At 40.5% G+C, this 12,489-nt stretch overlaps 1 protein-coding gene across 1 annotated transcript in view; it reads left to right on the forward strand.

Annotated features, from left to right (window-relative positions):
- Positions 1-12,489, forward strand: part of cdh6 (cadherin 6) — a 71,787-nt gene that overhangs the window by 24,478 nt on the left and 34,820 nt on the right. Inside the window, exons 2-3 of the mRNA XM_041967613.1 lie at positions 1,387-1,771; positions 10,363-10,657. Of these exons, the coding sequence (XP_041823547.1) occupies positions 1,535-1,771; positions 10,363-10,657 (532 nt within the window). The 5' untranslated portion in view covers positions 1,387-1,534. The remainder of the gene's footprint in view (positions 1-1,386; positions 1,772-10,362; positions 10,658-12,489) is intronic.

Consider the following 12,489-nt stretch of genomic DNA (forward strand, 5'->3'; position numbering starts at 1 on the left):
CATAATACATGGCCTTCTTTCTCTTTTACCTCCCCCACCTCCTCTTCCTCCTCCGTCCTGTTCCGTCACTTTTGTCCTGTTTCCCTTTTTACAGTTGCCAATGTTCTGCATTTGCCTTTAGAGGACGACGACGCTCATAGCTTAAAAACAGTTATTTGGTTTGTTTACATTTAGAAAAACTGGTTTTGACATGGTCCTGGGTCTCTGCTAGTGTTCTGCTGATCCTTTGTGCCAAAATAGACGATCTAAAAAGATAGAACGAGCCCCTCCACAACCACAGACTCAATTAGATGTTGATTCAGGGGTTTAGCACAGATAAAGAAGCACACGCTGTACAAGATGTAAGGCTATACATTGATGTGGAAAATGTCTGATATTTATCCAGTTAGGCAGCACTCAGCCGGCCCATCAGTCAGATGACTGACAGTTCGAGTGCGCACAGGAATGTATATGAGAGCTTGGGTGGAAGTGGGTGCTGACAGATTTTATCATTTTAGTCTTGTGCCTGTGTTTGATCAGTGTTTGAATTTTCAGACTCTTCTGCCTGGAGTGTCTTGATTTTAATGAGTAAAATAGAGTTATCTTTATAATTCACGTGTATGGAAAATGTGGGAGCAGCTGATGCTTCTGTTCATTTCTAGATTTGTCTATTTGATATTTTTTTTTAAATCACCAAGGTGATGTGTTTAAATTCACAGATTTTTCTTCTTTTTAATTAATGAAAATGTATGAAAAACTGTATTTTCAATGGTTAAAAAAGTGAAAAGTTTAATACTTGTGAGAGTTTGACTTTTTTTAGTAAGTGATATGGCCATACTAATCTTTTCAGCACATTACAGCCAGTTTTGATCCAGAGACCTCTTTTGAAATAGATTTTTTTATTTTTATTCCAGTTACATGTTGACTTGATTCATGTTTTTTTTTTTTTATAGTTTTGTCTTTGGGCTTTGATTTGTTTTCATACACTTTAAATTCAGTGGATGTTAACAGCAACCACACTAATATGCAATAATAGGATTGTATGAGTGATCACTAAAGTGGCTAAACTGTATGAAACTCATTCAGCATAGGAAAAATGCAAAATCAAACTATTAAAGTATTATGAAATTAGGCCCTGCAGATCTGTTGGTTTTAAGAAGGATTTCCATGTTCTGTGCCTTTGGTTTTTAATTTTTAAGATTAAGTTGACTTTATAGATCCTTATCTTGATTCTTAAGGAAATACATATTTGCAAATACACAATGTTTGTTCTTTTAACCTGATTTTTTGTTTGATTTCAGTTGTGCTGCATCTTACAAAAAAACCTGAGCTAAGAGCTGGTGCAATAACAAACTGCTGCCTCTCCTCCCAGTATTGACACTCTACTCTTCTGTGTAAATGTTCCAGGTGCTGATTGCCTTCTGATGTGAGTCCGAGGAGCCTTTCCTGCTTCAGTAGATTACAGCATGAGAGCTGAGCCGATACTCTGACCAAAAACCACCAGACACAGAGCGCTGAGGGGTTGGAGAAGACAGAAAGTTGTGGTGGTGCGGCCATGGATAGAAGGAAAGTTTATGCACTGATGATGCTGTGGGCTATGGCTCACCTCAGCTCTCCGGGATTGGGGCTCAGGGCCCTTCGAAGGACTACAGGGGGGCGCAGGGGGGCAGAGGGACTGATGGGACAGGATGCCAACGGAGTGCCGCTCAGGCGCTCTAAACGAGGGTGGATGTGGAACCAGTTCTTTCTGTTGGAGGAGTACACTGGGACAGACATGCAGTATGTTGGAAAGGTAGTGTAAGATTCTACTTTTTTTAGCTTTTCTTTCATCAAAGACTCAAAAACATATGTAATCTGCTACAGGCAGCTATAAACCTCAGCTTTATGTAATCACAGTCCACCTCAAATCAACTGTTCTGATCCAAAACCAGACTGATGAAGTTGTTAATACAGATTAACCAAAGAAACCAAAATGATGATGCCTAAAATGCATAAAAGCTTCTGAATCAGTTAGCCTAGTCTGCTCTGTGAACACACAAATACAGGCTGACTTCACCTTAAAAAGCCATGCACGTTTTCTAAAGCATTTTGAATAAATCCATTTGAAGTCAATGACACTGACTGAAATAAAACAGGCACAATAAGGCATGTTAATTAGGGCTGGAAGGAAATTGAACTTAAACAGTCTTCTTTTGATAATGGTGTATTAAGTGCATATTGAAAACACATCAAGCATAAAAACTTGCTAAGCAACAGAGAATGAGAGTAAATATCTACTCAGATTGCCACTCTTATTGACTTTTTTCCTTGGTCAGATAGTTTAGTTTTAATTAAACATTCATAATTAAGGGGTCTTTGCAGAGCTGAGTGTGTGGAACTTTGGCCTCATTTAAAAAGAAGAGAAAAATTAAGGAAACATTACTAAAGCACCAGAAATGTTACTATTTTAAAATTTGTACTGAAACCTTGGAGCCATATTCATAACTTTAACAAAAGAAGGATCTTTTTTAAGGTGCCATATTTGGAACATGGCAATCCCACAATAAAATGATGTCTGGTTAATGTGTAAACTGTGCATGAAGGGATTTGAATTTGTGTGCACTTATTAGTATTTACCTGAATCACTTTTGGTGTAGCTGAGCCAACTCGTCTCTACACACTTAAGTTAGTTTATAATGAATAAAAAGGATCATTCTGTTCTGACTTCACTTTGTTCAGAATGAATGAAAGGATCACTTGTCTAGTGTGGGTCGCTGGAATCATCCAAGTAGTTGGAAAAAAAAAGTGCACGTCATACAGACATGAGGGAAAGATTTGGTTGCATTGTTAAGCTGTTAAATGATCTGTAAGGAAGGCCTTCATCACAGCAACGGCCACTTCAAGCGATGAAGATGTTGCAGCAAAGATTTCCATCTTGCAAGTTAGAATTTGCATTCTTACTCAATATTCATTGGTTGTTTGATACTCTGAGATGGATTTCTATTTTTGTGGTGCAATGAATTTAACATAACATTTGTGCATGCTGACATTTGAAAGTTGCTATTTTTGCTCATCTGAAAATTCCTCATTACTGTAGGTATTGTCTTGTCAATTCATATTTATGAACAGAGTTCTAATTTCTTTTAAGTGAATGCAGATTTTGCTTCATTTATATTTTACAGTCACAACAGAATCTTAGTTTGTGATGTGGCAATTTCGGTAGTTTTACTTTTCTTATAGCACCCCAAAAAAAAAGAAAAAAAAAAATAGAAACTGAACTGCTTGTGTTGGTTTTTCTTGCTCCAGCAGCATAACAGATTTCTCTACTACACGTAAAGAAAAAGATAGCCGCTTAATGAAATCTTTCAAGTTAAATACAATCATATATATGGTTGTGTCATTCTGTCCCTAAGAATATGTGGATCATCCCATCATCTGATAGCCGACATGACATGCCACTCCGGTCTTGTAATGCTCACATATCTGACTTCTGTCCATTTATCCATCCCTCTGTCCTTTCATTCGTCTATCCATCCATCCTCAGGCTTTGTTTGCTGTTGGCTGTCCAGTATATTTTGTGCTTACTGTCAGCTTGCACAATGTCCATTCCACTCACATCAAACCATCATGAAGCCCTGAAATAAAATGCAGCATCCTTCAAAGGAATGATTTGCTTTACAAAATTAAAATCCACTGCTGACCCAGATAAGGTTTAGGGGGATGCACAAGAAGATGGGCCATATAATGCTTGCTTTACATGCAGCAGAGCAGAAGTCAAGCTATCGGTCTCCCCTTCCAACATACAGTAATTGAGGAGATTGTGAAGCGTTGTGGCAAGGTCAGGGAGACTGAGGGAGGAAGAAAGGCTGTTTTGTGCAAGGAGTTGAATGGGGCTAGTGCTTTGCATTCCTATCGTGTGTCCACGGAGGATAGAGTCATCCAACCAAATGAGATTCTGCATCATACGTCCTCCCTGAGCGAGGGTTGACTTTCAGTCCTGGACAAAAAGGATTACAGCGTTTGCTGTGGAAGAACAAAAAAGAAAAGTTAAAACAGAATGAAAGAAACAAGTGAGTGAAGATCAAATGTAAATACAGAGCTTGATCAAACCACTTTGCATTTAGAGAGCAGTGATTGATGTGCCACTCGTCCATTTACCTTGTAAGAGGACTAATAGCAAAAGAAGAATGGATTATCTGAGTGTGGCGTACACTAAGAGAGCCAAAGGCCGTGGCCTAAGAGCCCATCTCCTGAAGACACCATTAAAGCATCAGCCTTCCAGCGGCACACTTAATCATGACTCCGAGCGCTTGTTGTTTCCTCCAAGTACATGCAGCTGGGTGCTTTTCCTCATTGTCGGCTCACTAGCCAGTTGTCACATAGGATTGCAGTACGTAGATCTTATCTGATTGCAATTACTGTTTGTTAATTGCGAGATAAAGCACAAGTGATAAATGAGGCCCCAAAGGGAATGAATAGCTTTTGAGTTGAACACATGGCTCAATGTGGTGAACAACCATCTGCATCCTTATCCTCAGGTGAAAGCTACACTTTCACAATGTCTGAAAGAGGTGAAAGGAGAGGACAAAAACCACAAGAAATGTAAAAGAAAAGTGGTATTGTGGCAGCTAGTGAACACAGCATGGAACAAAACCTGCCATCATGTTATTTCCATTTTTTTTTTTTTTTTTTTTTTTTAAACCGCAAACAAAAGTGGTTATTATAAACAAGGGGGCAGTACTTGACATGCATTAAAAGATAGAATGATGTAACTGCACTTGAATTACAGCATCCTGTCTCTAGTTATTTGCAAACCCACTTCCATCCTTCCATCCCTTTTCTTTTGGCTGTTTACAGCAGCTTTATCAAGTTTTGAAGTGCTATTAGATGAAATTGCCATGTTTCCTGAACAAGTATATCAAAAGCAGTTGGAACAGGAAAGAATTAAAGGAACAACGGAAATCAGATGGAAAAGAGCTGGTTGGCTGTTAATCTTGCTCTATTGGCCAATGATTTTATTTTATTTTTTTCTGCAGGAGAGGAATCGTACACTGCCTCTCATTAGCAGGCGAACTGCATGCAGGCCTCCGAGGGCCCGCGCTGTCACTGGGGGAAGAGAGTGTTTGTTTATTTCATTATTTCTTACTTTACCAAAGGGCACATATCCACTGAAAACGGTTAATGGCCTGTGGTTGAGGAGTGTTTGTGCTGTACTATCATATCTCATAAAGTATTTACAGCCTCTGATAGGCCCCAGTGGTTCTGGGCCTGGTGGGTAGACTCCTCAACATCGTCCCTAGCAAGTGAGCAATGCTCTCTGCTTGTGAACAAATAAACACAAGCGTGCATGCAAACACACACGCCTATAAACACCAGCCTCCAGTAATGTGCTAGAACTCAGAGGAAAGACAAAAAAGGTTGATGAGCAGAGACATGAATGCTTCCCAGTCCTGTATGACTCAATGGTTGATGCAACCGGGGGAAAGGACTTATGCATCTCCTGGCAGCCAAGTGGAAAGGTGCAGGGTTTGTGTTAGGGTTGGTGTGTTGGTTGGGAGGGGGTGGGGAATATTTCTTTCTTTCTTTTTTTTTTTTCTGTCTTGTGCTCATGTTCTTCTATTACCAGCTGCTCACCTTGGCAGAGAGGCAAGGAGTTTTCAGTATGGTACAGTCCTAGCTGTACCTGTGCCATGGCAACCCCTGTGGTCTCCAGTGGCAACCCGGAGTATACACATTGGCAGTGTTTGTTGACTAGATATTAAGTTCCTGCTTGTGTGCCGAAAGGGGGTGAATTGCATTTCTCTGCATGGAGAGAAAGGGTGTGATGAGGTCTCATGGTGATCCGACATGGTAAACATCTGTCTGACAACGCTGCAGAGGCGAAATGATGTCTGAGTGGGATACGCCAACATCTCCACTGCACCTGTAATTATCTCTAAGCTATCACCTGCCTACTGACGCCTGTTGGCTTTGTCAGGGTGAGAATAATTAATCATCTATCGTCAAGATTCAGGTTTTCCTTCACTGAAGTCCACCAAAGATTTCCAACTAAAGCTGAAATCTTTGATCACAGCAGACCCAAAGAAACTTGTAATAACTTTCTTTTTTATATTTTTATCTCAAGATTATGCAGTAATTTCTTTATAAACTGAGCACTAATCCTTTCACCCTTGAAAGAAGATAATAATTAAATAAGTAAAAGTGTATAAACATTCAAATTTGGCCCTTTACGAAGAGATAAAGAAGCTGCCCGTGTCATATAGTATTGCAATATTTTGTTGGTAGTATAGTTGGGGGGAATTATGTTGGTTAAAGCTTGCAGTTTATGCCGCTAAATGTCACTACATCCTAAACACTTGATCTTAAGAATTAAGATTTTTTTTTTTCTGTTTTGTTGTTTTTTTTTTTTTTACAGTAGACTAAAATTTACCCTTAGATGTATGATTTATTTGACTATAAAGGATACTTAAAACAAGTAAGGGACTCGTGGGAGTATGTGAGCAGTGATGTTTGACAACGTTTGCCATGGACGTACCTATTTACGTGTGTAAAGGGAGCATGAATGTGGCTTTAGTGTGTTTGGACAGTAAAACGCAAACTGCATTTAGTTGTAGAATAGAGTATTAGACAGAAAGTTAATGCATTGTGGTAAAATTTCAAAGCACAAACGCGTCTATATCTCTGCATGATCCTGTAGAAATGTACCGCACACTCAGATTTTATGTGAAAGTTAATTTGGAAAGCAGAATCCATCTTTCTAGACTCCAACACAAGACTTTGATGGGTTTTAGGTGTCACACTTGCCTAATTGTGTGCAAGACATGGTTTGTCTGATTTAATGAAATTTGCAGTTTATACTGTAAGTATTCTTTTCAAGTGCCTGCCTTTTTAAAATAGTTTCAAAGGACTTCCTAGATGGTTCTGTGAAACAAACCATCAGGCACATCAGAAGACAGAGCCTGACTCCTGTTGCTACATTTTAATAGTCCTTAGCATGCTCTGCCATTCACAGACTATCCAAAGGCTGCAGTTTTGTGTACAAAAACATTTTAACCACAAAAAAAGAGAGAAAAAAAGAGAAGAAACAGAGAAAGTATTAGTAATAAAGTGCAGAGTAATAAAGTGCATGTGCAGAGAAATATACCATCACACACTTTCCAGTGGATCACAGGAGATAAGAAAAGATTCTTTAATATTAGTTTACCTTTTATTATTTCAGGAATATTCTGCTGTGTCAGCCATCATAAGGATAATATATTTGTGTAGTTATGAACGTGGCATCGTCAGTAGCAGCTGCAGCCCTGCAGCTAAGTGAGTGTAAACCGCTTTCAAATGCAGACATTTAAAATACTACAATAAGCTACAAACTGTGAAGAAGAGAAAAATCTATGTCAATAACACTTCTTCTGCAAGCCCCGCCATCTCTGACTGCATATCTCAAGTTTACACATCAGCAGTTATTTGTTAGGTTATTTTTGTGCACAGTCTGAGGCTACCATCTGGCCACATAGAAGGCAGCCAGTTCTCGACAGGCCGGGACACAAGGCCTTAAAGGCTAACTGGCTAATTGCCCTAAGCAGCCTGTTTCCAGTGCCATCTTTTTGGCCAAAGTCGAATGAAGCACAAATGGTGGCCAGATCAAATCTGGACTAACATTTGCTGCACTTGTAGCTGACTAATTTCACAAACAAAGACAGTTCCCTCATAAGTTCTCACGCACAGATGTCTGATGAGTACCACTTCACTTCTTAGCCCACTTAAAACTGGTGGGCGAAGCAAAATAAAATAAATGTTCTACTGTGTTCTACTGTGAAAAAATGCAAACTAGTGACAATAATCGTGCTAGAAATCTTATTTTCTCAAAATATAAAGAAGTCTTTAAAATGCAAATGAAGTTTATAAAGTTTTCTCTTGAATCAAGTTTCAGTTTTTCTGATGAGCTTGTAAATTTAAAACCTCAAAATGTACATTTTGACTCTTCATTAAAGGGACAATTTAAGGAAACATGCAAATGTCTTATCTTGCTAGAGGGAATCTCAATCTTCTCATGTTTGTCTAGTTGTGGGGGGAAATAAAAAAACACTCTCTAAATATTGCTCTTTCCCTTTTTTTTATCGAAGAAATAAGTGCTCTATTAAAGTAAGAGCAACATGAGGAGATGGTGTTTTATTTCTATTGTTCTCCTTTTTCTCAAAAAGACCAAAAGTCCCAGTCTTAATGGATATAGCGTCATGCTCTCTGCCTTCTTTTTACGATTTGGTACCACAGGAGGGCAGAGGAGAAAAGGCTAGGTATTGATGTGCCAGGGCTTCTTGGTGACCATACTGAATGCACATGTGGCTTTCTTTTCTCCCCCTGTGACAGTTTAATTGTATTTTCGATATAAATTGATCAAAGGGCCATTGTGAATGCACGTTGGGCTGCCCCATTGATTTCCAAGAGAGATTTTTTTCTTTCTTTTTTTTTCTCCTCTTAATTCTACTAGAAGGGCAGCAGTAAATTTTTCTCACCGGCAAGGTGGGCAGCTGGAAGGGACTAGGTTACAGCAGCAGGCGCTGGAGCTCGATACGATGAGCTGCCTTGTAATATCCTTCATGGGGTTGAGAAGGAACTCTTCAGAACCTCAAGATCTCTCTGTGTCCATAGAAGTGACAGCCGACACGGTGCATGTCACACCGTCTATCTCAAATCTCAGCCCAAAGGAGCAAACTTGACAGTTATTAACTGAATAGTAGAGCAGACAGAGATAGGCCGCGTGATAGACAATCATAGAAAAGGACATTGTAGCTGTAACAGTGACAGGAGGATAATAATGTTGAAGTGGATTCTTTGATAGAACATGGTGTAAGGCAGAAGAGAAAACAAATAAAATCCTGCAGAATACTCTCCTGCCATGGATGAAAACAGGACTTGTTTTGACCAAAATTCAAGTGGGTGAGTGATATACTTGAGATCCAAAACAACCAAATTCACAAAAAATTCTGCAACACACTTTGTCGGCTCAGTTAGACAGACACAGGATGGAACGAAAATTTTCCACCAGCATTCAAACAGTCGAACCAAACAGTGTTAAAGATGCTAATCCACAAAGCTGTTGGTCTGACATGTGCCAGGCTGACAAAACTGCATGAATTAGTAAAGCTTACGAGCACCTGGGATGAAAAGCTTTTTAATATATGATGAGAGGGGTTGACTTTGCAGTACGCTCCCACGTGACCCTGCTGCAGTGCACTATAACCCCCCCCCCCCCCCCCCCCCCCCTCCCCCCCAAACCCGGTATGTCCACCAACAGGGAGCCAAGAATCTCAGCATCTAATGCTCAAAAAGGAGAAGACGGCTGAATCAAATCGGCTCATTTCAGTTAATGAGGCGTCAATAACAGATCTCAGAATTACGCCCACTTATGAAGGTGAACATTCCCATGCAGCGCGTTTGCCCATGTCTTCAAACATCACCCCCTCTCTTTCACTCTTTTCGCCCTCCCTTCAGTTATGACCATATCTTTAGTAATTAAAGAGAATTGGGGGAGAAGGAAGTAAGCAGGGAGGCGGTGGGAGGAAGACTGGACAAGTTTTTGATGAGTTTTAAGAGATAAATATGTTGGAGGGGATTTGGTGGTGGAATTAAAATGTCATAGCATGCTAAGCTGCTGTTCATGCAGAAAAAAAAATTAAACAGGAGCTAGAGAGGGAGAGGGGGAGCAAATAATAAAAAGACGCTTCTAGAGACGAGTGGACTCTGGGGGTCTTCTGGCATGTCGCTGATCCATCAGGGGATTGGCAAGCGCGAGACGTGCACTCACTCATGCTGGTGTTTCTCAAATTTGGACCTACCGGCGTTCTGTTTTACAGTGCTGTGAAAATGCCACCGTGCCCCCACGGTGGGAAGCATGCATGCAACAATACCAGGGAATGCAACATTTATAAAGCTCCGGTGCTTTGCTTCTTGGCAGGATGGAGATTTCAGAGAGACGAGGTGAAGCCACCAGCATGTGTCATCATAATGCAATGACAGTTTACTAAAGATGAAATGAATCTGTTAAATGACACCAAACACACTTACCAAAGCTGTCAGTGTATGTTTGCCAAAGCCCAGATTGGTCAGATCACTGATATGTGAGCTGTGTGGAAAACTGTGACTTTGAAGCGTGATTTTGTAGGCATCTTTTTGTCTACATGTTCATTGCAGGGAGGTGTTTTTGCACTCCACCTCCACCTTGTCAATCAAGCAGCACTGCCGTGCGATATTTTCCTTTTTCAATTGGACGTTTTGAAGATGAATAGTCTCTGAAGTGTAATCGTTTCTATAAAGTATAAATTTCTTGAAATGAGAATAGCATAATTTGTTGTTTGTTGTTTTCAGGCTGCAGGAAACTAAATGATCTCTTTTCTGTTCTTTTTGCAGCTTCACTCAGATGCAGACCGAGGAGATGGCAGCGTAAAGTACGTCCTCAACGGGGAAGGAGCGGGGACCCTCTTCAAGATAGATGAGAAATCAGGGGACATCCACGCCACCAAGAGGCTGGACAGAGAGGAGAAGGCCTACTACATCCTCCGTGCCAAGGCTGTCAACCGCTTCACCAATGAGGCACTTGAGGGAGAATCTGAGTTCATCATCAAGATCCACGACATCAATGACAACGAGCCGCGCTTCACAAAGGATCCATACATGGCCTCGGTGCCCGAAATGTCTGACATCGGTACGTTTAATCGGCTCATCATGGGTGTAGCTCCATTGCTGAAGACCATTTCATGTGTATGAGGATCTGAGTTAAAAGGATTATGTTTCAAATAGGATAGAGATGTTACAAAACAGCGGCCTTACTGGATCAATGGGATTTTATCAATCATCATAATGATCTCAACACAACGAAGAGCCTAATTAAATAAGAGACTGGGGGCTGTTTCATGACCAGAATAAATCTGTCTCTTTGATGGTCACAGCACTGCTGTGGATAATCTGTTAAATACAGTAAGGTAGTTTATTAAAACAGCCTTTAACTTAATACAACTTAATTACCAGCATTGTCCGCTGTGTCATCACAGAGAATAATTGTGGATTCTATTCCTGTAGTGACAGTTCCTGAGACTGCATCATTTGCTGTTTTCATGTCATTATATATTCTAGCCATTCAGCATCAAGTTAAACTTTAATTCTCTGTGCACTTTGGCTCCTGCTCCTTGTCTAAAAGTACACACTGGCCTCATAAATATAGATAAATAATGTAAAAAAAGGGCCCTAATCAATACTTGCATGAAAACATGGGAGGTGGGGGGGGGGGGAGTTCTCAGCTCTGCTGCTTCTAAGAGATGCTGGTCTCGCTGGCCAGACATGTGACAGAGTTGTCACTTGGTTCAGCAACCCCGAGAGAGAGGCCGGCACTTATCTAAGGGCAGCGTGGGTGCCCATGGCAACAGCCGAGGTGTGATGTCACAGCTTGGCAGAGCATGTGTTCACGAGTGACTGCATAGAGACACTGCTCCTTTAAATGTGACATACACGTTGAGGTTATTCCAGTCTAACAGTTCTGACATTGCTCACCTGGACTCTCGGTCTAGAACGACTCAGATGTGCGTTTCTTGTGACAACTGAGTGATTACAGTCTGCAGAAAAAAAGAAAAGAAATTGCACTTACTTCTGACCTGTTTGTCAAAAACTCAGTATCTGAAAAGCTTAAAGTCGTCGATGAGATGGCTGATGTGGATCAGTGATATTTTCTAAGAGCCGCCACGTCAGAAAAGCTTCTTTGAATCTAATTCCCTAGTTAAAGGTATTAACGATCAAGGTTGGGTGAACTTTCTCAAGAATCCTACCGAACTGTCACTTACACCAAATCAGACAGCCGTGGTCTTTCTCTGTCTGCTCTTCAGTCCTGGTTTTTGTCCTCAAACATCCTTCATCCATACAGATGACATTGATTTTAAAGGAGGGAAGTTCTCCTCTCACCCTACACAGATCCCAAATGGCATCAAAGTAGAGATGCTTCATGAGGTCATTATACCGTTGTATTGCACAATTCTATATTTATACCACTTTGCCATTAAATATTTCTACTCAATTAATTTCCTCTGCATGTAATGAGGCAACACTTGGCCCCGCAAGGCACCATTTGGGAGGTAGCACTTGGCTAACCGTTTCCCTTTGTTCTACAGAAATAGGGCTCCAACCTCTTTTGGAAGAGAAAATGGATCACGATCATTCCGATATTCGACTTCTCACTCTCTACATCTGTGGATACGTTAATAGGTTTCTTGGGGTTTGCAGAAAGTCAGCATGCATACTTAGAGTGCTATACTTAGAAAAATACATTAGGACTTATCGATTACCTGTGACAATTAATCATGTGTGAGGATATAAGTGGCAGTGAAGTAAAGATTGCTTTGGGTAACGCAAAGGGACAGAAATGATCAGTCACATTCTGCACAAGCATGATTAGAAGAGGATCCGACACCTCATCTGAAGGTGCATCAGCTTAACCAATTATCCAGCAGGCAATTTTTCAGCAGTATTGAGGAGTTGATCTAAATCATT

Source organism: Melanotaenia boesemani, chromosome 18 (genome assembly GCF_017639745.1).
Source record: "Melanotaenia boesemani isolate fMelBoe1 chromosome 18, fMelBoe1.pri, whole genome shotgun sequence".
NCBI lineage: Eukaryota > Metazoa > Chordata > Actinopteri > Atheriniformes > Melanotaeniidae > Melanotaenia > Melanotaenia boesemani.